General features: G+C 55.8%; 1 protein-coding gene across 1 annotated transcript in view; it reads right to left on the reverse strand.

Moving 5' to 3' along the window:
- The window catches only part of SHROOM2 (shroom family member 2), a 99,846-nt gene that overhangs the window by 25,900 nt on the left and 47,472 nt on the right, over positions 1 to 26,474 (reverse strand). Inside the window, exons 3-5 of the mRNA XM_081126657.1 lie at positions 18,211 to 18,339; positions 13,090 to 15,481; positions 11,069 to 11,166 (exon numbers count right to left, since the gene is read on the reverse strand). Coding sequence (XP_080982783.1) covers positions 11,069 to 11,166; positions 13,090 to 15,481; positions 18,211 to 18,339 — 2,619 coding nt within the window. The remainder of the gene's footprint in view (positions 1 to 11,068; positions 11,167 to 13,089; positions 15,482 to 18,210; positions 18,340 to 26,474) is intronic.

The following is a 26,474-nucleotide window of genomic DNA, read 5'->3' on the forward strand; positions in this document are numbered from 1 at the left end:
CGCCCCAAGCCACAAAATGGAATGCCCGGGCATCTGGAAATATTATACAAGAGCCCAGGCGCACCTGGGTCCTTCAGAGAGGACAGGTTCGTTCCCAGTGAAACCTAACTCGGGACGATTCAGAATCGGTTGCCTGACTCCCAGTCAAGGCCAGAGTTCTCTTCCGTTGATAAGGCCAGCCCCGAGCTGTCAAAGGAGGCTCCGACCTGGGCGGCCAAAGCAGGAAGCTGGGCCACAGGCCACGGGGCCCCGGCCTACCTGTCACCTCTTACCCAGCCAGAAGGCCAGCACACATGCTCCTGGAAGCCCCCGCCCCTTTTTGGCCAAGGGCAGTACTGCACCCAGGACACTGCTCCCTGGCCTGGGAGTCACAGCTGTCCCAGGCCCATCTAGGGCACTGCACTGCCCCAGTCCAATACCTTGCCCAAGTCATCAGGAGGAACGTCCCTCCAGGCTCAGCGGACATTTCAGTGCAGGCCTTGGGCCTGTTCAGAAACTAAAACCTAACTCATAACCACTCACAAACAACTGCCCGGCCTTTCACTACACACTCCAGGGACACTGCAACGGTTTCCTCTCCTCCCACTAAAAACCTTCAACCCCAGCGTCCCCCGACCCCCATCAACACTACAGGCACCCGCTGTTTGACAAACACCCGCCACCTCGCAGCAACGGACGGTAACATCAGCCACAACTGGCTGCTCAAGTCTCGGGGCCTTTGGGTATCCGCACTCTGGTTTGCTGTGATCACGAGGAAGGACTTCTGTCTGCAGGGTGCCTTGGACAGGGCGTGCTGGGAGACCCACGCGAGCACTGGGGTCGAACTCGCCTGTGGGAGCACAGCCCCTGCCCCCCACCCCCCGCCTGGCAGAGGCCATATCCACGTAGAGACACAGACCTGCTGCCCAGCCTGGGCTCCTCCCGTGTCCCAGACGGGTCACCCTGTGCAGAAGCCCAGGGCACTTAGCCCTTTCGATAGCCATAACCCACAACCCACTTCTGCCTTCCATGTTACACGCGTATGCGTGCATTTACACGCCTACAGGAACGCACCCGCGTTCAGCTGTGCCGCAGCTCAACCTCCTGGCGTAACACCACCAAACTGACAAGAAGCCAGCCGGCCACACCTTTGCCGGCACGCTGCCTCCTGCAACTCCAACTGAGGAATGAAACGGGCCCCTGGCTGAGGCCCACTCGAGGCAAGAGTTGTTTTCCCTTCAGGAGACAAGCTCTGAGCTGCCAGCGGCCCTGACAAGGGCAGCACAGGGAGAACTGGTGGCCCTCAGGCCTGTGTCCTATTGAGCAGCAAGCTGGATGGGACACGTTTTCCTGGGAGCCGTCGCCCTCTTGTGGCCACGGCAGGAAACTGCACCCAGCCGTGATTTCCCAGGCCAGGGGGTTAACAGGTGCCCCAGGCCCACCTAGGGTGAGAATTAGCGCCAGAAACAAAACAAAAGATATAGTTATAATATCAGATCATAAACTAAGCCAAAAACCATTGGCTTCAGGTGTCTTCCCTTTTATCACAACTCCATGTAACCCCAAATTCTGAAAATCACACATCTCAGATTGTTGTCTGATGTTACTCAGCTGAATCGTATTTGAAATGGATTATTCACCCAGTAGGCTTCAGGTATTTATTGTATGAAAATGTATTTTATATGCTTGACTACAATACAAAATGTCTATGACACATATATCTGTGTGAAGTGCACACACACATATGTACATATACATACATATGCACGTATGTGTGTGTATGCATGTTCAATATCGTACAACAATTTTTAGTAATTCCATTTTTAATGGCCTCCAAGCATGTTTAAGGGCCCACTGGCTAGATTTTTTTTAACCGAAATCATTAAATAAGAAATGTCATGTGAGTTATGCCCAAGAGAACGCCACTATTGGCAGCCGACTTTATGAGGCGCTAGCGTGGAGGAGTAATTTTAGTCCAGGGTACTGCAGCTGCCTCCCGCAGGCAGAAGACGCGCCTGCTGACAGGAGCTTGTGCCATTTGTAAATGGATGGCAGAGATGTTACGTGTGTTTCATATATATTTATGTCTTTTTTCATATGAACATTGACAGCAAATGAGTCGAACACCACAGCCCACAGGGTCGGATGTGATTTTTTTTTTTTAAATATGTCTTTATTGATTTCAGAGAGTGGAAGGGAGAGAGATAGAAACATCAACGATGAGAGACAGTCATTGACCAGCTGCCTCCTGCATGCCTCCCAGTGCGGATTGACCCCACCCCCGCGGCATGTGCCCTGACGGGGAACCGAACCACAACCTCCTGGACCATAGGTCGACGCTCAACTGCTGAGCCACGCTGCCGGGCCGGGTGTGATTTTTAAGGGGAATTTGAGTCCCGGGCTTCTCTCCCCAGGAATCAAAATTTATTCTGTCTGAAAGGGACCTTAGGAACTGTTTCATCCAAACTCCTTATTTCATGGGTGAAGAAACAGAGGGCACATCCAAGCGGGGGGGGGGGGGGAGAGCCACGTCCCAGTGTCTCAGCCCAGCCGGGGGTCTGTGCACTGCAGCCCCTGGGATTCCTATCCCTGCATTGTTGGCGCACCGGACGCAAGGCGTGCAAGTTAATGAGAGGACAGGCTCGGCACCTCGCTCTGCATTCAGGCATGTGCACCTGCAGGACCTGCCAACATCGGAGGCTCCATGACACAGCAGCAACCACCAGATTAAAAACCAGCCACGCAGCCCGGGAGGTATGGCGTATTGGTTGAGTGTCAGTCAACCCATCAAGCAAGAGGTCACCAGTTCAATTCCCAGTCAGGGCACATGCCTGGGTTGTGGGTTCGATCCCCAGTACGGGGTGTGCAGGAGGCAGCTGTTGGATGTTTCTCACTGATGTTACTATTTCTCCCCCTTCTTCTCTCTCTCTAAAAGAAAAAACAATCAATAAGAAAAATATTTAAAGACCAGCTGTACACAGGGGTGCTGCATCACCAGCCATGTGAACCCATCACTGAGGCCAGTGTGCTTGTTGTGAAATGAACCCGATACCCATGCTGGGAGCCGAGACACATGGGTGAAAAGGCTTTGTGAACTTGGAGGAATTAACACAAAGGATTCTATACCTGTTTCTAAAGGTGGAAAATCTAATTAAACTCTAGGATCTCTCTGGACCTCCAGGGAGGTCTACCCCTCCCAGAAATGACCTGACTACCAACCGGCTGCAGGAAAGCCAGCTGGAAAACACAAGCATCCCATGGCTGGGGAAACACGGGCTGGACGGGGGACGCAAACCACCAGCTCTGCCTTCTACTGCCTCCCCCCCTGCACCTTCTTCAATTTTATTTTTATTTATGTTTTAAAAATATGTTTTTATTGATTTTAGAGACAGGGAGGGAGAGGGAGAGAAAGACAGAAACATCAAGGATGAGAGTCATGGATCGACTGCCTCCTGCACGGCCCCTACTGGGGGATCAAGCGGCAACTGGGGCCTGTGCCCTGACCAGGAATCCAACCGTCACCTCCTGGTTCATAGGTTGACCCTCAACCCCTGAGCCATGCTGGCCCGGCTCTTCTTTGATTTTAATGCACAGAAGAGGTGCTGAGAGTCAAGCAAATGGGTTCTGAAGGCCACATAAGGTACAAGCTTCTCCAGCCTTCCGAATTCAGAGGTGGACTCGGGGAGAGCAGGCGGTCCATGCCACACAAGCCACAGTTCGTGCGTTCGCCAGGGCCATCCGTCACTCTGGCTGGGCCACAGGAGCCTGTGCAGCGCATATGGTCAACACCAACATGTATGCTTATTTCTAGTACTCTCTTTAAAATACTGCTGTGGCCTGTGCTTTGTTCATGCATCCCTGAAAAAAACCTGCAGGTATTTTTCCTTAAGGTGTGTGCATGTGTGCGTGTGTGAGAGAGAGAAGTGTAGAATTTTTCCACGACGCGTAACAAAAGCATAGAGCTGTTCCTCTTTCTACCCTCCATGAAATGCTTTTCTGCAACATAATCATTAAAAATGTACAGAACGTGCCCTCCAAGATCCTGCTTTTCAAAGAAAAGAAATACGCCGACCATCCAGGAAATCTGCACCAAATCTTCGGTTATTTTCAGATGACACGTGAAAATATTTCCCACTCATTGCTTCTATCAGCCTGCAGACAACGTGTGAGGCAGCAGGCTGTCTCGTTATAAATGCCGCCAGGCAGATTTCTGCAAACCTGTCTTCACACTTCCTCCTTGCCTTTCACCTGGCACGACCAGCGAACATGCATTCCGCCACGCCGCCCACCCATGCGAGCCCGCACCTGCAGACGCAGTGTGTGTGCGCACGTGTGTGCACACAGATCGCCGCCGCAGTTTCCCCATGACACAGCGCCTGCCCTCCCTGCACACACACAAAAGCATGCTCAGGCAGAGCCGCGGCAGTCCCACCGTTCAGAAATACGGCCAAGACGAACAATCTGTTTCTCTTACCAGACTACAAAAAGAAAACACACACACCAAACACCAGGAAACCACAGCTCATGCACAGCAGACGTGCAAAAGAAAGGCATGCCACACCAAGGACAGCGAAGCCCAACAGCTGGAGCAGCACCCCCAGCACCCAAGAATCCATGTCCTCCGCTCACATCCCCCCCACGCAAGGAGCAGGGTGTGTGTGCATTTCGCCACAGAGCATTTTCTTCATGACTAAACATGCACACCCGATTCCACTGCTATTTTTTCTTTTTCATTTGGATGCGGCTGACTCACCATTTCCTTTCAGTATCCACATGCAAAGCCTCAGTCGTAAAAACGCTTATTCCCCACTGTTATGCCAAAAGAAAAGGCATAAAAGGCAAGGCGGGGGGGGTCCTTGCGCGCTGCTGGGGCCCTGACCCAGCCTCCGGGGTGACCTTGGCACAGGGAAGGGGGCTCTGCACGACGTCCACATAGCAAGGAGCCCAGTGACAGCAGCCCAAGCCTGAGCGGAGAGCACCGCCCGGGAGTTCCCAGCGCGCTCTCAGCCGCCTGCCAACAGCAGCCCTGCAAAAAGCCGCCGGTGTCTGCAGACACACGGGCGGCGCGGGCGCGCGCGCGGGCGCACAGGCGCGTGCAGCGCGCGCGCGCCCGGGATCTGCGCCCCGCGGTGCGTGATTTTTCATCTGCAGGCAGAACAATGCACACGCAGGACGCGTGCCGAGCTCCCCGGATCCCCCCGCTCCGCTGCACCGCAGGCTGACAAGCCCGAGCCGCTCTTTTACAGCCCAGAGAACAAAAGACGCGCCGGGGGTCCCAGCCCCCGCGGCGGCAGGAAAGCAGCCCCGGCTGGAGGAGGTGCCCAACCGGGACGCCAGACGCTTACCCGGCCCCCTGGGCGCGGCGCTGCCTTCGGGGACCCGCGGCCCCGGCCGGCTGCCGCCCCGAGGCCCGCCCTCCGCAGCCAGACTCCCGAGGCCACGCTCCCCACGCTGCCCGACTGCGCCGGCCGCCTCGTGACGGCCCAGGGCAAGTCCACGCAGGCTCCGGCGGCGCGCACCTCCGTGAGCATTTCACGTTACTCCGCCGCCAGCTCCTGACCCCAGGGCGGCGTGCCCAAGGCTCCTGGCCTAACCCCCCCAAACGCTTGCCCTCCTGAACCCCCAAACGCTTGCCCGCTAACCTACCAACCCCCATATCTGGGGTGTAGTCGCTGGAAACATCCAAAAGCGGCCCTGGCTGGTGTCGGTCAGTGGTTAGCTTGCGCGCGTGCACGTGCGCCCATGGGCGCGCACGCAGACACCCCCCCCCCCTCACTCCCCGCCCTGCACGAAAGGGTCACGGGTTCGGTTCCGGATCAAGGGCACGCCCCTGGGTTGCAGGTTCCATCCCCACCCCCAGACGACCCGCTTGCTTGCGGGAGGCAAGGAATGGATGTGTCTCTCTCACATGGATGTTTCTCTCCCTCTCCCTCTCCGGCTCTCCCTTTCACTCTCGCTAAAAAAAAAAAAAAAAAAAAAAAAAAATCAATGGAAAAAATATCCTCACTCCTTGGGTGAGGGTTACAAATAAAAATAATAATAATAATATTCAAATGCGTATTTCACATCTGGCGCGTGCACTCTCCGGCTTTTTAACGCGCTCATGAGGCATGGAACCGTGCAGGTAACCCAGTGTTTGCTGAAGTTTTACTGTGCGCGAGGCGGTCAGCCAAGCCAAGAGGTGGTGGCTGACCCTGACCTACCCAATCTGTCAGCTCATCATGATCTGTACTGAAAGTCCCCGAGTCCAACCTCCCCGCCCAAAGCAGCTGAGACCGCAGGGCCTCGCCCCCCCCCCCAGGCCCTGACCAGCCCCTTCCCACTGGAGAGCCCCCCCTCCCCTGCCTGCACTGACCTTCAGGACCGACTTTCTCCTTTCAACCTGCTTCTGTCTACCTCTGCTAAGTTCACAGCAATTCTTTCTTTTTTAAAAAAGTATATTTTTATTGATTTAATTTTAGAAAGAAAGGAAGGGAGAGGGAGAGAGAAACACCAGTGAGAAAGAAACATTGATTGGCTGCCTCCTGGGGATCAAAACGGCAACCCCGGCAGGTGCCCTGACCGGGAATCGAACCTGGGACCCCTTGGTTCATGGGTCAGCGCTCAACCACTGAGCAACACCAGCCTGGCCACAGCAATTATTTCTCACTCTTGCTCATTGAACCAAATAAGACACGCATGTCTCCTGCTATTATATTTGTATATAACAGTATGACTGCTACTTCAGCAAGAGCGACTTTTCCATGTTTTGTTTTGTTTTTACGCCTACTTGATCTTAAGCACTGTGCTGATGCATTAACATGAAATCCATTAAACATTTAAATAAGTCTGCAAGGAAGGTTGCTCTGGATATCCCACCTTCCGGGGACACGCGTTATTAGCAGGCTTCGGTGGCCTGATACCATTGCGCTGAGAGAGAAAATGACGACTTCACCCTGTGTTTTCCACTCCAAGCCTACATTCTTTTTGTTTATTTGTTTTTTAGCTAACCCTCACCTGATGATATTTTTCTGCACTGATTTTTAGAGAGAGTAGCAGGGAGGGGGAGAGAGGAAGAGAGGGAAACACTGATGTGAGAGAGACACTTCAACTGGTTGCCTCCCGAAGGAGCCCTGACGGGGCCAGGGATCAAACCTGCAACCCAGGTACGTGCCCTCGACCAGGATTTGAACCTGTGACCTTTTGGTGCCCCGGCTCACGCTCTAACCACTGAGCCACACTGGCCAGGGCCCAAAGCCCACGTCCTTTCCACTCCTTCCCCTCCTTCCCACTGGGGTGCATATACAAACTCCCAAAGCTAAACCACCAAACATGAGACAAGTAAAATGCAGATTACAAGAGAAGTGGACTTCACACTGCAGCAGAATCATCAAAGAAGCCGCTTTTCAAGTGTCTGTCTGGACAGAGAGCCATTCAGGCCCCCGATTCCCAGCCCAGGAAGCACTCTCACTCCTCGCCGGGACCAAACCCAGGGTAACTGAAACTGTGGTAAGGGGGGACTATTGTACCAAAAAACTCACCCTTTGAAAGTGTAGCGTTCAACAGTTCCAGTGTATTCACGGCTTCTACCCCCGTCACTACGATCTAATTCTGGTACATATTCATCAGCCCCTAAAGAAAGTCCATGCCCAGGACAGTCACTCCCACTGCCCCACCCCTTCATCCCTGGCAGCCACTCACCTGCATTCTGTTCTCCGGATCTGCCTATTCTGGGAATTATAGACATTCGGAATCACGCACTACACAACTTAGCTTATTTTTATTACGTCGTTAAATATGTCTCCGCCTTGTCGGAATCCCGGGAGAAGGCAGGCCGCCCTGCCCCGTCCGAACCGGAGGTCAGGGTCAGGGGTGGGCCCCGGCTCCTCCGACTTGCCCTCAGCATTTCAGGTAGTGAGAACTCCCAAGGTCCTCTGCACACTTCCTTCCCCCTCTGTCCCGGGTCTCACTCCACGCCCCCCCTCCCAGCGCCGACCCAGGCACCCGGAGGCCACTGGTTCGACTCCAGGTCAGGGCCCATGCCAATCGATGACTCTCATCACTGGTGTTTCCATCTCTCTCTCTCCCTCTCCCTTCCTGTCTCTGAAATCAATCAAAACGTATTTAAAAAACAAAGCAAAACACCTCCTCTCCGATAATGTGAGGCCATGAGGTCAAACCAGCAAGTCAGCAAACCTGCGGTCGCCCGTCCTGCCCGCCTTTCCTAAAGGCAAGGAGAAAACAGCTGCAAAGGGCTGCAAGCGCTCCTGGCACAGGGAGGCCGCTGTGGGGGGAGCTGGGCCTGGCGCTGGGCCGGGCCCTGGAAAGCCCCAAGCTTCAGTTCCATCCCGTTACCCCAGCTTCCTAATTACCCGGGAGCAGTTGGGTACCGAAAGCCTCAATTGCCCCTCAGCTTTTGAAGGCCCAAAAAAGTAACCGTCCTCTTTAAAGCAACAATGAGGCGGAGCTCGGAAGGGAAACCTGTGCTTTCTCCCTCTGGAATCTATTCGTAAATCAATAACGGGTCCCGAGGTAGCGCTTAACCTCTGTCCACCCAGCCGCCGCTCGGGGAGGACAGGAAGGTGGCCCTCGGGTGGGTTTCGGCTCGTTTGTGAGTATTGTGAACAAAGAGCGTGATTTCGTGCGAACTCCGCTCTGCGGCTGCCACTGGGATGTGTTCTCATCCCCCCTCCTCTCCCATCCGAGGTGGCAGGTCCCACCCCTGCTCAGGGCACATTTAAGAATTAACAACAAATCGATGCCTCTCCCTCTCTCAATTCAACGAAACGAAACGAAACGAAAATAAAAAATAAAGTAATAAAATAAAATAATAAAATAAAATAATAAAATAAAAAATAAAATAAAAATAAAATAATAAAATAAAATAAAATAAATAAAATAAAAAACAAAACCCACAACATCTTGAACCCCACAAAAACGTCCTGGGATTGCATGTGCAAACAATAATTCTTATCTTGACACTGTTCTGCCATCCCAACAAAGTACAACAAAAAACATTTTTTATTATCTTGCACTGCCTGAAATTTATACTTTGTTTTTACTGATTTATTTAGTTTTGTTAACCCTTCCCCAAAGAGATTTTCCCATAGACTTTTAGGGAGAGTGGGAGGCAGGGAGGGGGAGAGAGAGAAACATTGATGTGAGAGAGACGCATCGACTGGTTGCCTCGGGCCGTGCCCTGGGCCAGGGATCAATCCGTCAACCTTTCCGAGCGCAGGCTGACGCCTAACTGCTGAGCCACACCGGCCAGGGCCAACCTGTACTCCTTACACAGACACGTTTACATGACTTTAAACTCACAGACACTATTAAGCATCCTGAAATCTTCGCATTACAGGTTCTGTGTGTGGTGAGTAAAAGACAGGCCTCTGCCTGCATCTCCATTTCTTTTATCCTCGAACGCGAGGTTTCCAGGGCACTACTTCTTGCCAACGCTCCAGAAAATGAACTCTCTCTGAAAAGCTGGCCACGCGGTCTGTGCATTCCTCCCCTGGAATTTCACCGAGGCCCGCCACTCCCTAACGGCACCCGCAAGCCTGCAAATTGCCGGGTTCGGAGCTCAAAAGGAGAAACCTCGGGGACCGATCTCCTCCGAGCGGTGAGGCAGCCTGCCTGCAGGCCCGCCCGCCACATGCAGCCCAGGGCCCCTCCCACGCCTCTTGACCCTTTCCCCGCTGAGAGAGCCATTTTCAACACACACACACACACACACACGCACACACGCACACATGTGCACACACACAGTATACACATCACAGCCGTTCATTAGGACGATTCACAGCAGAGCAGCTTAACTCCAGGCCCACGAACCCTCTGCAGCTTCAATTCAATGAGCTCAGGGCAGAGTGCAGGCGGGAAACCAGAGCGCCCTGTGCACCACCCACCCACCCACCCGCACCCCCACCCGCAGCTCGCCCTCTCAGCCGGGCCCCGGAGCCGGCTTTGAAGGAAGTCCAGCCGGCGCTCAGCTGGGACTTGCTCGGAATCCGGCGATAAAGCCTTACTTGTGCTCCAAGCTCTGCTAAATGCGGCGGGCGTGTTACCCGTGGGCTTTCCCTCCCCCCCAGGGCTTCCGGGCCTTCGCCGCGCCCGCGGGACGGCGCTCGTGTCTCGCACAGCACACACGAAACGCCACGCCCGGCTCCTCAGAGCCACGGACACGTCGATCCCCTCGTGCATGGCTAACAGCTCGCCGTTTAAAGCCCAGTGAAATGGAACCCGGCCCACGGGGCTCTCAAAGCAAACGCTGAAGCTGGTTATTCTGCTGGGAAGCCAGGATTCTGAGGTTGGCGTCTGATGTGAATGTCGCACCCATCACCCGAGATTCTCCAGGTGCTTGAGAAATCTGCATGACCCGGCCGGACACAGTTACTCCCACCCTCCACCAGCCCTTTCCAACGGGGTTACCCCAGGGCTCCTGCGGGGGCCCCTCCTCCCTCCTCCGCCTCCCTCTGGCGTCAAGGGCAAGGCGAAGACACACTGTTATTTCATCTGAACTCCTCCCTGGCTCCAAGGAAGCGACCACACTCGCAACACTTTAGAATTAGGGCGCACACACTGTCCTGCGCTGCTCCCACCCACCTTCTCGCAGATTCTCTGCTCTTCCCTGCGGGAGCCGGTGGACTGGATGTCTATTTTAAAGCTCCAAATTAACCCACTACATACAATCTCTGTGAGTGACACTCTGACTCAGAGGCCCGGGCCCAGCGACCCAGCTGTGCACGAGGCTGCTGAAGCTCCGCTAAGCCAGCACTCTGGATAAAGGATTTTATTCAGGGTCACCGGGCTTCCTCCTTCTGTCAACATAAAGAACCTCACTGTACGGAAAACAGTAGCTGTTTTCAGAACCGAAAATACCACGATAGCATTAGAAGGCGTCACACCCTTGAGACGCCTCTTCTGGCAGCAGGGGGCCGCGGCTCTGGTCAAGATGGGGGGAGGGCACCCAGGGACACGGGAACACCCAGTTAGCAGCCCCTCCAGGTTTGGCCAAACCCAGACCCCGGCCGTGGTAACCAAGCATGCACGCACCATAAACAAACCCACCCCCAGAAGCCTTCTTAGTCACCCCAAGCCCAGATTCTCCTACCTTGGGGTGGGACACCCGTTCTCGGCCAGGACGGTGGAGGAACATTCTCCGTGCTCACCAGGGTCCTTTGCTTGCTGCCGAGGTTCGACGGGAGCTTCCTGCCAAGGGCAGCAAAGGGAGACGGGAGTCAGCAGGCAGCTGTCTCCAGGACATCTATTATTACGAAACCCCTTCATTGTGGGTTCGCCCTGCGAGCCTGGACCACGAGGGCGGTGACGCAGCCTGCTGACTGGCACCCACACCCGGCCACGGGGCTGGCGAGCTCAGCTCTCCAAAGTGTCGCGCCCAAACAACTCCACCAGACCCTGGCCGGCGTGGCTCCGTGGTTAGAGCATCGGCCCCCACACCAAAGGGTTTCGGGTTCGATTCCTGGTCAAGGGCACATACCTGGGTTGCAGGTTTGAACCCCGGCTCCGTGTGGGGAGGCAACCAGTTGATGTCTCTCTCTCACATCGATGTGTCTCTCTCTCCCTCTCCCCCCTCCTTCCACTCTCTCTGAAAATCAATGGAAAAAGTATTCTGAGGTGAGGATTCACTCACACACACAATAGAAAACAAACAAAAACAAACAACAGAAACAAAACAACAGGACTCAGACTTTTCGCCCACCTCGGTTCTGGGCAGAGCTTGTACATGAAGTCTGTGAAGCTGTAGGACACGTTGGCCAAAAAAACCCCCAAGCCCGCTGGTCACCACTCATTGAGGTGAAGCCTCGAGGCCAGGACTTGGCAGCGTGTGGGATTCTGGTCTCCCGACTGAGCGAGCACGGGATTCTCAGGGTCACGCTGCGCCGGCCACAGCAGGGCCCCGCCAGGGCAGGAACAAACGCTCCCGGAGTCCAGAACCCCGATTCCACAGGGAACAGGCTTGGCATCAACTTTAACCATTCAAAATGCTTACCTCAAAAAAGTGCAATAACGCCCTGGCCGGTGTGGCTCACTGGGTTGAGCATGGCCCCATTCACCTAGAGGTTGCCGGTTCGATTCCCGGTCAGGGCACATGCCCGTGTTTCTGGCTCGGTCCCCAGTAGGGGGCGTGCAGGAGGCAGCTGATCAGTGTTTCTCTCTCATCATTGATGTTTCTCTCTCTCTCTCCCTCTCTAAAATCAATAAAAACATATTTTCTCAAAGGTGCAACAGTGTAACCATGCATTGCTTTTTAATTACATCCGTCCCAGAGCAATGTTTAAAAAAATATCTGGAGGAAAAAAAACTAAAAAGAACAGATACTAAAAGTATTAAACAGTATCCAGGTTAGAAAAGCGGCTGTCCGATGTGGCCTTAACCCCTTCCATGAAACGCCGCTCTGCATTTCAGAGGACAACTTACCATGTTCTACAGTTTTCTCCAAGGTCTTTGCTCGGTACTAAGGCAGGGACAAGCTGATGGGGAGACAGAGACAGTGGCAGCAAGGCAAGGAGAGGGCCCTGGCTGGCCTGGCTCCGTGGCTCGAGCGTCCGCCAGTGCACCCGTGTCTCGGGTTGGATCTCCCGCCCCAGTCAGGATGCATGCAGGAGGCAAGCAATCAATGTTTCTCCCTCACATCAATGTATCTCTCTCACATCAATGTTTCTCTCTCACATCAATGTTTCTCCCTCACATCAATGTATCTCTCTCACATCAATGTTTCTCTCTCACATCAATGTTTCTGTCTCACATCAATGTTTCTCTCTCACATCAATGTTTCTCTCTCTCTGTCCCCCTAAAAAAACACACCAAAAAACAAAAACAAACACCAGCAATGGAAAAAATATCCTCTGGTGAGGGGTGAGCATTAACATGCCCCCCCCCCCAAAAAAAAGAGGTGCTGAGACTGGGCTGGGAGCTCCAGGCGCGGGTCCAATCCCAGCAGGTTAAACCCCAGGAGGCAAAAGCAGCCCGGGTGCCCCCAGACCCCTTGGCGCAGCCTGACGCCGCTGGAGCCCCGTGGATGCCGCGACCGTGATGGGTGCCGGTCGTGCCCATGCTGGCCTTGTACCCGGGGGTGTCCTACACCTGCCTGAGCTCCGGGGCGATGCTCACCTGTTGGTAGAGGTCTGTGGACGGCGACGACCGCGACCTCTCGTGGACATAGCGCAGCCTTTCGCGCTGGTCCAGGCCCGCCTCCAGGATGTCGTCGGCGGAGTGGTACCTGCCCGCGCCGCGGGCCTCAGGGCCTTTGCCCTGCTTCCTCCATGAGGCCTGATACTCCGCAAAGGTCCCGAGCCTCTGCGGCGGCTCCGATGCCCCCGTCTTTCCCGCGCTCCTGGGACCGCCGGCGTTTTCTCCAAAGGACGTGGTGCGCGCCCTGGGCTGGGGCCGCGGCTCCGCGCCCTGGTCCCCGGGGCCAGAGGCCCGCGGCCGGTCCGGCTTGTCCTTCGGGCCCCCGGGGAGCGCCTGCCTCGGCCCGGGCCGACTCAGAACCGGCCTGCTGGTCTCCTCAAAAAACTTCCACCTGTCCGCGAACGTCCCCACGGCGTCCTCGGGGCGCGGGCGGGGGCGGCCACCCCCGGACAGCCCCAGCTCATTCATTTTCTCGGGCTCCGAGTAGGACTTGAGTTTCTGCTCCCCCGTGAACCGCTTCCGGCCCCCAATGCGGGCCACGTGCGACAGCCCCCCGGCCCCCGACACGCCACCTGCGGACGAGGGCGGCCTGGCGGGGCCCGCCTCCCAGGGCCGGGGCGCAGCGGCGGGGCCGGGTTCCGGGGACCCCGCGTCACGGTCCGCTGGGCTGGGGTCCAGGTCCCGGCGCTTAAACGACGTAGCCCTCAGGACGCGCGCCTGGGCCTCCTTCAGGTGGTCCTTGTAGGTGCCCGGGAAAGGAGCGCCCGGGGCGCGCGCGCCGCGCCAGCTGCCCACGTCTCCGTCGGCCTCGCCGGGCGCAGCCAGCGTCACCGAGCTCCGGCTCTTCTGCAGCCGGGCGCGCCGCAGCTGGATCTCGTTGCGCAGGGTGGTGGCAAAGCGGTCGCTCCTGCGCGCGGGTTTCCCGCCCTGCGCGTCGAAGGGCGCGGGCCCCTCCTGGCCGTCGTCGGGCCGCCGGGTGCCCTCCCGGGCCAGCGAGTGCAGCAGGGGCGTCCCGTGCGCCGAGATCTCGCTGCCCTCCGCGGCCGCCCACCTGAAGCCCTCGGCCGCTCGCTTCCCGCCGGCGCCGCCTCGCTGCGGCTCTTCCATCCCCGGGGAGCGGCCCCCCACGCCTCGGTCCCCCGGGTCCCCCTTGCCGCCCTGGGCAGCCGGGGCCTCCTGACTCTGAGGGAGGTGACCACGGGCTCTGTGGCCCGCCGGGTGTGCGGCGGGACCCTCGCGGGCTCCCCCGGGCGAGGCGCAGCGCCAGGAGCCCTCCCGGAGCTGGGGCGCCTGTGCGCTCCCCTGGCTGCCCTGTCTCGTGGTCGCAGAGGGGCAGCGGCTCTGCCCGGCGCCGTCCCCCTTGCGCTCAGCCGCACCGGGCCACCTGGCCTGCGCCGGGCCGTCCTCTTGGAAGCAGTGGGCGGGGTGCTCCTGTGGCGCCCCAGCGAGCGCGCCGCGCGGGGGCTCCCTCGGCATCGCGGGGGCGCCCCTGGGGCCCTCGGGGAGGAAGGGGCTCTCGTGGCTGTACTGGCGCGGGTGCTGGCAGCCGCAGGACGGCGGGAAACGCACGTCGGTGCTGGAGAGAGAGGCCTGCAGCCGGCCGGGCGCCCCGTGGTGGGCGGAAGGCCACCCGCCGTCCAGGGGGGCGTCGGCCGCGCAGCCCGAGCTCCCGGGTCTCCTGCCGTCCCCGGAGCGCGCCAGCTTCCAGGGCGGATCCGCCGGCTCCGGTCTCCAGTCGCCGCGGGGCTGGGCCCGGCTCAGGCCCGGCAGGTGCTGGGCGGAGGCTGCCTCGGAGAGCGCGGGGCCCTGGGCCTTCTCGTGGCTCTTGGTGGCGGCGAAGCTATCACTGCGCAGCGGGGGCGGCGGCGGCGGCGGCGGCGACGCGGGTGCTTTCTTCTTATCGGGGACGTGCCAGACGGGCCCAAAGCTGGACCTCCCCGAGGTGGGCAGCCTGGGCTCGGGGGCGTCCTCCGGCCGGGGGCTCCTGCTGCTCTCCCGGGGGCCCCTGGGGGGGCCGTACCCCAGCCTCTCCTCCAGGCCCGGCGGGTCCTGCCGGCTGCCGCCGGGCCGGGACGCCTCCCACAGGCCCACTTTGTACAGGAGGTTCTCGGCCGAGGACGCGTCGGCCTTGGGCAGCGTGTGGTCGGGGGTGCTGGAGCTGGTGCAGAAGGAGCCGTAGGCCGAGTCCCGCTTGCCCGGCCCGCCCAGATGGTCGATGCTGCTGCTGGACTTGGCGGCCGACAGGCGCCCCGAGGGGTAGGGCTGGGCGGGCTGGTCCAGGCTGTCCACGCTGCCCAGGGAGCTGAAGTGGTCCGAGCGGCGCTGCAGGTTCGTGGGCTCCCACGCGCCCGACAGGTCCTGGGAGGAAGAGCTGGGCAACGAGAAGGGGCACAGGGACAGCTCGCTTTAGAATCAGTCACGGAAAAGGGGAGAGAGACCACCGCCCTGCGCAGACAGGGCACAGCACCGGGAGACAGTCACTCTTCCTAGAATGGGAAGGACCGAGCCCCGCGGACGCCTCGCAGTGCCTCGGGTCTGTCTCTCGGTGCATCCAGGACCCCGCTGGCCCCAGAAGGCAATGCCGGGGTGAACACGGCCCCCCATCAATCATGTGTTAACTGTAGTGGTTGGCAAACTGAAGCCCAGGAGCTAAATACGGTTTTTAAATTGGCTAATAATGGTTGGGGGAGGGGGTTGGTATAGGATCAAAAGAAAATTACTGCATGACTCATGAAAATGACACAAAGTTCAAATGGATGGGGCCAGTCACAGCCGCTTGACACAGTCTGGGGCTGCTTTCGAGCTGGAGGTGAGAGGCAGCAACAGCCCTGGCCGCAGAGTCTGACACAGTCACCCTCAGCCGCAGAGTCTGACACAGTCACCCTCTGCGGTCCACAGAACACGCCGTGGACCCCTGGTTTAGCATATGAGGCAATTTTATTATCAATTATGAACACAAAAGCCATCAAATGAGAATGGTTTTAAAATTCAAAGGGAAAGTGGAGAACATCACTTTCCCAAACCCAGCTATTGAAGTAGCAGTTGCACACTGTCAGTTTGCAAACGTCTGGAAAACGAGATGACTCGGGCGACAGGCTTTCTCTGCACCACCACGCGCTGCTGTGTTCAGGTACCTGATCGAACCGTGCAGACTTCCTTGGAACTGCACCTGAATGCCCAGAAGATAGGTTCCTGACTAGGACAGGGCCTAAGAGCAGGAAGCGAAAACTCGGGTGTACTACAACCAGGGAGACACATGGTTAATTCAGGAATGAATGCTTCAGGGAGGGCGCAACAGTGGCAGCTCTCAATAGTGCAACTATGTATCCAAATATGTTAAAGGCTTTCAGTAACGCTCAACAGAGCTGGAACATTTATGCTTCAATGTCAAACACACACACACACACACACACACACACACACACAACAAGCAAACAAACAAAAAAACCAGCTGTGGCTACTTTAGGTCTGGGGAGAACCAGGATGAGAGGGAAAACCCTGTGACCAGGAAAAGGCCATGGCAGTGAATGGCTAAGTCACCCGAGGGAGGACGGTGAGCGTCTCCCACCCCTTCCCACGAGGACAGGCCAGGTACCCTCCTCAGACACCGAGCACGCCCCTGCCCGCCCTCACCAGCACTCCCGAGGCGGCTTTTCCACGAGCGCCCAAGTCCAAGGAGCTATTAGTAACGCGTAAGTACTGTTTCCGCAAAGGTGCAGGCAGAACGCCTGTTTCTTTAATCAAGAAACCGCCAAATGGGCCTCATGGAGAGCCCGTCACAGTAAGTCGGCTCAATAATGAAATAAAAGCCCGCTTGTCAACTGAGTGGTAAAATCTGTGGTTTTTCGAAAACACCCTGGGCTCCCATTAGCACCATCTCCTGTCGCTTTAAACAGCTAATGCCGTCTTCGACACACACTGCCTTCGCTTCACATGGGTACTTTGCAAATTGACGGCAGACTAGTACCGTAAGCGAAAAATTGATTCTGACATGGCGGCGTTAGTCCCCAGCACACACATATAGGCACAGACACGCTTGCACAGATACACATGCACACCCACACATGCATGCACACATATAAACACATAAATCAACACATATAGATACACATTCGAGCACACAGATACACATGCATGCACACCCACACATGCATGCACACACACAACAAATGCACAGATACACGTGTGTGCAGAAAGCATGCACGCTCACACACATGCATAACAAATGCACATATGTGTGTGCACACTTGCATGGACATATGCATACACACACACAGTCATGCATACACAAACACACATGCATAAACAAGTGCGCACATAGATACATTCAAGCACACGCCCATGCACACGCATCAAAGCCACACTATTTGCTATTGCTGTAACTGTCATCCTTCTAACAGGACAGCCGTTAGGACACTGGCCACTAACCTGAGGTGGCCAGGCAGTGTCCTACGACTAGCAGGAGCCTCCTCAAGCCAACACCGCCACGGTGCTGTCGCATGCCCGCCTGGCATTAGCCCTCCCACTGTGAAATGTGGGTTCCAGGTAGGCGAGGTGGACCAGCACTTCCCCCTCCCCCGACCCACAGCTGCCGCGTCCCCCATCTCACACCCAGTGGTAACCACGGGGGGGCTCAAGACTTGTCGCTGCCCCGGCACGTGGGCTGCGAAAGCTCCGGCTTCCCTACCTCCACAGCAGCACCCGAGGGAGCTCTTGCCAAATACACCGGCCCAACCCAGGTAGCTGCGGCCTCTCAACCTGCATGTCAGCATCTCTAAAGAAGGGTGTGGCCGTGGGCACAGGGGTGGCTCAGAACCACCAACCCGGGCCCAGGCTCTGGGTTCGACCTTAAATAACATAAACGAGAAAGCAAAGTGTCCATCCTTGCTCTTGGCGTTTCCGTTTTTGTTTTCAAGGACTGCACACCTGTCTGCACAGTGGACACATTCAGAGTCCCACAGCAACGGCGTGTCCATGGCCTGTTCTCAGGAAAACAAAATCGCCCTGAAGTGAAGCGAGGGACCGTCACGGCAGGGCTGGGGGGTTCTGAGTGTCTGCAGGGGGCCACAGTTCCCATCCCAGCGGGGAGCGCGCGCCTACCTCACGTGGTGTCGGCCCTGCCAGGATGGGCAGGCGCCGGAGGACAGCGGACAGGTGGGCGCCTCGGGGTGGCTGTCGGAGAACTTGGTGGCATGCCAGGAGTGAGGCCTCCAGCTGAGCTCATTTCTCCTGTAAAAGAATGCAGGCGGCTCAGGGACTGCACACGGGGACAGCGTCGTGCTGAGGCTGGGAAGAAGTCACCGCAGCTTCTACGCCACATACAGCACCGTGTTCAAGTGCTGCCACTGTCCCTGGGCACGAGCACGCTTTTTAAAAAATGTGTTGTAGTTAAGTAAATCTTGCCCACCCCCCCCCCCAGACCACAGAGGGAAACTTCTATGGGTCCCGTTGGGCACAGCTGGCCCGGCCCCTCCGCCTCCTTGAGGCTGGAGAAGCGGCCGGGCCGCAGGGAGCTCGACGCGTCCCCAGTTCAGCTGGGTCACAGCTCGGATTGCTTCTCTCTGCATATGTCCTCACTTCAGTCAATGTGGCTCCGTCACAGTTAACTAAGACTAACAGGCATATAAGCCTCTGAACCTCTCGGAGGATCTATTACATCGTCTACAGGTCCCTGTCATGTGTCCCACGAAGCCCTCGTCCAACAGGTGCAGTGCAGGGCTTCTGAGCAGGTGTGAGCCTCCCTGGATCCCACTCCAGTCCTGGCCACACCGTGGGGGGCCTCTTAGTTTTCTGGCCACACCTGCCCAGGTGAGACAGGTGTGCCCAGGTGAGACAGGTGTGCCCAGGTGAGACAGGTGTGCCCCGGTGAGACAGGTGTGCCCAGGTGGAAATCCCTCCACCTGCGGGGGGAACATAACAGCCTCCAGGCACCTCTGGCACGTCCAGGCCTTTGGTTTAAGACAGAAAGAACCTGGCAGTGGACGGCTCCCCACCACGGAGCCTCCATCGGGCCCCTTTGGGTAGTTGCGGGAGATCAAACGTTCTCCCAAGAGGGCAACACCGTTAAAGAATATTATGCAATAAAGAATATTAAAGGAAGAACCAAAATGCCCATATAACCTAAACCCCCTAATGACTCGGTCACAAAGGAGGAAAAACACCTGGGTGGGGGAACACGGAATGTGTTGACTTTACGACAGTTTCCCAGGAACTAAAGCGCAAAGCAGGCGGATTCCTCACAGCGCAGAAGTAAAGGGGTCGTGAACCCGAGACTGTACCTCATGGAATTTCTCCGGATCCTCGTGAGGAAAGTCCTGGCCACATGAATTTCATTTTCAGATGGCTTTCCCTGTGCTAGCATATCCGCAACTTCTCTCATTTCCTTTAGAGTTAGTTACTGAAGGAAACAGACTAGACTAACTGAAACAGAGACAAAGAGAAAGGCGGGCTTGGAAAAGAAAACGCTTTACACTCCGGCAACATGTCGACCCGGCCGCTGGGACTCCTGGGGTGGGGCTGGGGTCACTGGCCAGTGCTCCCCGGGCACATGCTGTCCTTCCTTTTAGAAAGATAACACACAGATACGTGTCTCTCTTTCAAGAAGACACAGCCAGCCCTGCCGGTGTGGCTCAGCGGTTGAGCGTTGACCTAGGATCTAGGCGATCGGGGTTCGATTCCCGGTCAGGGCGCATGCCCGGGTTGCGGGCTCGATCCCCAGTAGAGGGCGTGCAGGAGGCAGCCGATCAGTGTTTCTCTCTGCCTCTCTCGGAAATCAATAAAAACATATTTAAAAGAGAAGACACATAGTCAAAAGTTAACAGTACTAATCGGGGCTATTTTTTAAAAAAGCAAATGAAACCTGGTAGAAACACCTACAACCTATAAACAAGGACATCACAGGCACTGGGGACAGTGACGTTTTCCTGAACTACATGCGTGCGGTTGTCCTGTGACTTTCTAATGCACAGTGGACGCATTTGGGGTCAGAGACGGTTCCAGCCGGTTTGTTCAAAAGCACCTGAGGCCTGAAACGGCTGGATTGGTGACGGTAAGAGACAGAAGGCCATTCGCGCCTGCGTGCGGGTCACCCGGTCACGGTCCTGTGAGGCTGCTGGAAGGGAAAGCTCTAGGGACAGAGAGCGCTGGTGCCACCTGCAGTTCCCACAAAGTCACTGTCCCTTTGCTCAGTTTCACACCCGCCCCTGCAGCAGAAGTGAGTGACAAGAGCAGATTTAAGACGCTAGGCCAACAAAACTGTGGCGCTTCTTCCCACACAAGATACACATGTGCTCAGGTGGCTTTATTTATTTATTCACTATTTTAAAATATGTTTTTATTGATTTCAGAGAGAGGAAAGGAGAGGGGGAGAGAGAGAGAAACGTCAATGATGAGAGTCATGGATCGGCTGCCTCCTGCACGCCCCCACTGGGGATCGAGCCTGAAACCCGGGCCTGTGCCCCGACGGGGAATCAAACCGTGACCACCTGGTTCGTGGCTCGATGCTCAACCACTGAGCCACACCGGCTGGCATTCTGGTGGCTTTCAACCACTCGTCCCTGGAAATGTGCGGCCATGAGGGGCACAAAGACAGGTCCCAAGCGGCGCCAGGAGAGGAGAGCAGAACACGGTGCCGGGAGGGCCCAGGAGGCCACCAGCAGGCTGTCCTTGTGTGGGGTGAGCCCCTTGCTGCCGTCGTAAACCATATATATGGTGACGGGAGAAAACGGGACTTTTTGGGTGGTGGGTGCACAATGCAATATACAGATGGTGTATCGTAGAATTGTACCTAAAACCTATATAATTTTATTGACCGATATCACCCCAATAAATTTAATTAAAAATAATAATTTCAGCTCTATGTAGCGTGGCTCAGTGGTTGAGCACCGACTCACGCACTAAGAGGTCACTAGCTCGATCCCTGGTCAGGGCACATGCCTGCGTTGCTGCTCGATCCCCAGTAGGGGGTGCCAGAGGCAGCTGATCAACGTTCATGTTTCTCTCTCATCAGTGTTTCTATGTCTCTCTCCCTTCTTTTCTCCCTAAAATCAATAAAAACACATTTAATAATAACAATAATAATTTTATATGCTAGGTAGTCTTTTTTTTTGTTGAAAGGATGGGGTTTATATCACAAATACAAAAAAAAAAAGCTAGGATATCCCTCAACATGAAGAACAACAGCTCTAGATACCAAAATTCATTTTTAAAGGGCAATTAGACCAGAACTGCTTCCTTCCCCCTCCAAAAATGAAAAAATGCCATGAGTTCAGGATTATTTTTCTAACCTTTTCAAATGCAGCAAATAGGCCCAGCCTCACAAAATAAACAAGGTCTGCATTTAGTGCCCAGGAACTTGGCCAGTCTGACAGGATAAGATCCGCTGGCTGGGAGGCCAAGGTCAGGCCAAGGTCACCAACGTGGGGGGGGGGCACCCAGTACTTGGCGTAAGAAAAAGCCAGTCCCTGGCAGCGTTTTGGGGGCATTCCTACAGCAGAGAGCGCTTTCCCCGGCAGTGCTCAGACAGTGCCATGCTGTGGGCAGTGACATCACCCGATAAAATCTGCAGTCCGATGGGGTAAGACTCAGGCAGTTCCTGCCTTCACACGCGAGAAAAATGAAGCAGAGATAAAAATCCCCAAAGGCCCTGACTGGCTGAAACTGATACAGGACATCAAAGCTGCATTTGAAACAAGTGCCAGGCCCGGCAGCGTTCCCACTGGCACCCCGATCTGCCCTCGCGGGGCCAGGGCAGGGCCCTCGGGCGGCCTCCGGCGTCCCTCCCGGCTGCTTTAGCAGAAGGGACTGTGTGGAAGTCTCATGTCATGGACACAGAACTGGAGCAGCCCCAAATGATTCGGGTTTTTCTATTAACTTTTATAATCTTCCCATCAAGGAACTGGTTCAGCCTGGCCGGTTTGGTTCAGTGGTCAGAGCGTCGGCCCGCGCATGGAAGGGGCTCGGGCTCGATTCTGGCCAAGGCCATGTGTGCCTGGGTTGCGGGTTCGATCCCTGGCCCTGGGAGGGGCACCTGCGGGAGGCAACCAATCCGTGTGTCTCTCTCACGGTGATGTTTTTCTCTCTCTCTCTCCACCCCCTCCTTTCTTCCCTCCCTTCCACTCTCCCTAAAAAGCAATGGAAAAAATATTCTCAGGTGAGTATTGAAAAAAACAAAGATACGCAGGACACTGAAATGCGCAACCATTCGTGGAACCGATTATAAGGAGCCCTAAGCATTAGCAGCAGGTCTCAGGAGACTTACCTATAAGCACAGAGAAAAAAATAACAGAAACATTTTCTGCATGTCTGCGCAGACGAAACCACCAACGATTTAAAGTCATCCTACAGACATCACTCGCATGCACTGCAACGAAAAACCTTTCTGCCCGTCTCAACTTGACCTAGACTATGAAACATTCTCACGTAATTAGAGATTCATCCGATTAGCAGCTCACGCTGTACCTGACGCCTAAATCTGAGCAGAAGCCTCTTCTCCCAAAACGAAACAATTCTGACCTCCACGGCTTTTTCTCTCCCGATTTTAATAAAAATCAAGACTGGCCTCATCGCAAGAAAGATATTTATAACGATGTGTGGTGACGGATGTTAACCACGCTTATTTGTTATCAATTTGCCATAGGCACATACATCATATGATTATGTTCTACGCCTGAAACTAACGTATGTCAATTATATCTCAATTTTAAAAAAGCAATAATGGAGATGACCCCAAACACGTCAGGGTGTCTCTCCAGCATAAATCTCTAGCTCTACTCTGTTTTAACAAGAAAACAGACACAGCAGCCACTGGCCGTAATCCCCCAAAATGCTCAAAAGAGAAACTTGCCCCCGAACAAACGGAAACTTGGCCGTTAAACAAATGACCTCAGGCCACCCTCTCAAAGCGCCGGGTTGTGCCAACGCCCAGCAGCGTCCGCACTAAGACACACACACTCCTTCAGAATAAACACGGTTCTGCCCCCGGGAAGAGCCCTGGAAAGGGGACGGGCGGGGTGGGGGAGACGGACGGACACACAACCTGCCGATGTCCCAGCCATCCCTGGCCTCGGGCCGCACTGTTGCAGGGACGGAGCTGTTTCCCAGAACGTCAGCGGTGGGGCCCCACGCAGAGCCGCCAGCACCCAGGAGCCAGGGGCACGGGGACCCGGCACAACACCGCCTCGGTGCCAGCGAGTGACACCAGAAACCAACACATGTGCTAAGAAACGTGCCCCTAGCAGGCCCGGGTGCTGCTGCTGGATGTGAAACCTTTCTTGAAATGCACCACCGGCCAGGCCGTCTGGCTGACCCGACGGCCCCGGCTAAGGCCCTCCTCCCCGGGGTGCTAATCCCACGCCGACTGCGAGCTTAGCGGACGCAGGGACATAATCGGAGTCGCAAAGGGGCTTCCGGCTGCCAGCAAGCAGGCAGGGCGTGAGTGGCAGGAGCGAACCGTACGCGTAACGCAGGTCACCATTTCAATTCCTGAGGCTCAAACGGGAACGCAAGCTTGAGAAGGTAGTTTACGGCGGGACACTGAAAAGAGATTTCCCCCGGGGCGTCTAAAATGATATAGACTTTTCAAGAGCTGAATGGACAGGAATTTGCTCTGAACTGAGGAAAACGGGCGACGGTCTCAGCGCTCTCCACGCGGGGACAGCCACAGCCCCAACCGCAGCAGGCCGAGCGCACAGGCCTGTGTTCCTCCCGCACGTCCCCGGGGGGGCCGCGCTGATCAGGAAAACGCCACAGGGGACCCACGTTCCGGTCTTCATCTTTTCCAATCACATTTGCTGAAGCTGGCAGTTTAAGCAGCGGCAAAACAGCCTGGGGCCGGCTGTGAAAATACCGGCACCCAGATCCACCCACAAAGTGCCTGCCAGGATCTCTGGAGCGTGGCCTGGACACCCAGGGAAAAAGCGCAGGTGACAACCGGACAGAGAAACACAACAAAAAAGTCACCACACCCACCCTGACCTTTCCTGCGAGGACACTTCCTTGGCTGAGCAGAGCGGGAACAGCAACATGCTCAGGAGGAAGGGCAAGGCAAAGACTCTCTGCTCAGCTTCTCCTCCTGGCCTGACGGTTGACGGACAGCTGGACAGAAGCCCGCACTCCGAGCCACCTCGCTGGCCCCGGGCACCGCCTGGGCATCCCGAAGGAGAACATACGTGCCTTGGTGGGGACTCCGATTTCAGTTCTTTGTTTCCAGCCGACGCGGCTCTGGGAGGAGGGAGGCGCCCGCTCTCATCTGTCTGGGAAAGAGGCTTCACGGCGTAGAGATAGCGATCCCGCGCCTCCTAGCACATCGCTCCCCAGCCGGGCTTCGAACCGATGACAAGATATTGCTGCCCAGGCCCCGTGAAACAAGACGCCACGGCCTTGGGAAAGCGGCCGCCACATCCTCTCCCGGCCGCTCGGGGCCCGCTCACCACGCCCGAGGAAATCAACCAGCCTGCAGGACAGGGGACTCCGCAGGTGTCGCGGGTGGCCAGGGTCATTACGGGACCGCAATTCCCTTCTTTTCTTTAAATATGTTTTCATTGGTTTTGGAGAGAGAGGAAGGGAGAGGGAGAGAGAGGCAAAACCTTTGACAAGAGTCACTGACCGGCTGCCTCCTGCACGTTCCCTACGGGGGATCGAGCCCTCAACCCGGGCATGTGCCCTGGCCGGGAATCGAACTGGCGACCGCCTGGTGCATGCTCTGAACTCAACCACTGAGCCAGACCGGCCGGGCACGGTTCCCGTTTTGTTTACAAAACCATGGGTATGGTTTATACAGAGATGCACACACCCCTTTCCCCAGAACCACCACACGTGCCCTGGCCGCCTCACCGCTCAGGGCCCTAACCTGATTTCTGTCTCTGTCAGAAAGGCCACCCTTTCTCAGGGCACCTCAGGTGGGCAAGTAGCTGAATCAGATTAAACACGGGTTGAGTCGGCTAATTTACCATCTGGCCATACTCTTGGGCAGGAGCGGGGAACCTTTGTTCTGCCAAGGGCCATTTGGATATTTATAACATCATTTGCGGGCCATACAAAATGATCGACTTAAAAATTAGCCCGCTCTGTTTGGTCAAACATTGAATTAACTCACCCCTAATGGGGCGGCTGGAACGGCTTCTCTTTGGTGAGGCCTCGACAGGCAACACCAAAGGATTTCTCGGGCCATGTATGACCTGTGGGCCGGTCATTCCCCACCCCTGCTCTATCGTAAGGGAGCATATGATATTCCTGCATTTGTGGCTCAGCCTATGAATTACTGACACAGAGACATTTTTATAAAATAGCCGCTTTTGCAAAGAGCACTGGATCCATTTTGGAGCCCTACGTAAAAATGCTAGAAAATGCTTACTAATCTGTGAGGCGGGAGTCAGCTTCATGGACGCCTGGGGATGGAGAAAGGAGAATGGCGAGATGCCGGCAGAGATTTAAATTTATGCGGAGAAGAAGCCATGTTACTGATTTAAGAGAACCCACTTTGAAAGCACTCAGGGTGGCTCAATTGGTTGAGCACGGTCCTATGACATGTCCCAGTTGCGGGCTCAATACCCAGTAGGGGGCACGCAGGAGGCTTTCGGGCTCAATACCCAGTAGGGGGCACGCAGGAGGCTTTCGGGCTCAATACCCAGTAGGGGGCGTGCAGGAGGCTTTCGGGCTCAATACCCAGTAGGGGCGTGCAGGAGGCTTTCGGGCTCAATACCCAGTAGGGGCGTGCAGGAGGCTTTCGGGCTCAATACCCAGTAGGGGCGTGCAGGAGGCTTTCGGGCTCAATACCCAGTAGGGGGCGTGCAGGAGGCTTTCGGGCTCAATACCCAGTAGGGGGCACGCAGGAGGCAGCCGATCAAGGTTGCACTCTCATCGGTGTTTCTATCCCTCTGTCTCTCTCCTTTCCTAAGAATCAATAAACTATTCTTTTTAAAAAAAAAAAAAAAGTCACATGCTGCTAAATGGTAGATTTAAAAATGATTAAGATAGCAAATTTGTTATGTCTATTTTACCACAATTAGAAATTGAAACTTTTTTTTTTAAGCGGACGTATCGATAAACGCATGTGTGTGTCCCCTCAGCTGGACTTAGAGGCACCCCTCCATGCCAGGAGATGCCGACACCCCTGGTAAAGCCAGCACTCGACAGCACGGACGTCCTCCATTCACTGCGGAATTTCCCTCTGCTGAACGTCCAGGATCCCAGAAATGACACTCTGGGTCCGGGATGTGCCTGTTGAGACGCGTTGCCAAGCCGCTCACCGGGGAAGTTGTCTCATTTGTCACCTAAGCAGCATCCTAACAAGTCCTTGTTTCCCACAAATCTCCAGCAGGGGGCACTGCTGCTCTATCAGAGAACCCGAGAGACAAAACCTAGTG

Source organism: Miniopterus schreibersii (assembly GCF_964146895.1).
Source record: "Miniopterus schreibersii genome assembly, chromosome: X".
Classification (NCBI taxonomy): Eukaryota; Metazoa; Chordata; class Mammalia; order Chiroptera; family Miniopteridae; genus Miniopterus; species Miniopterus schreibersii.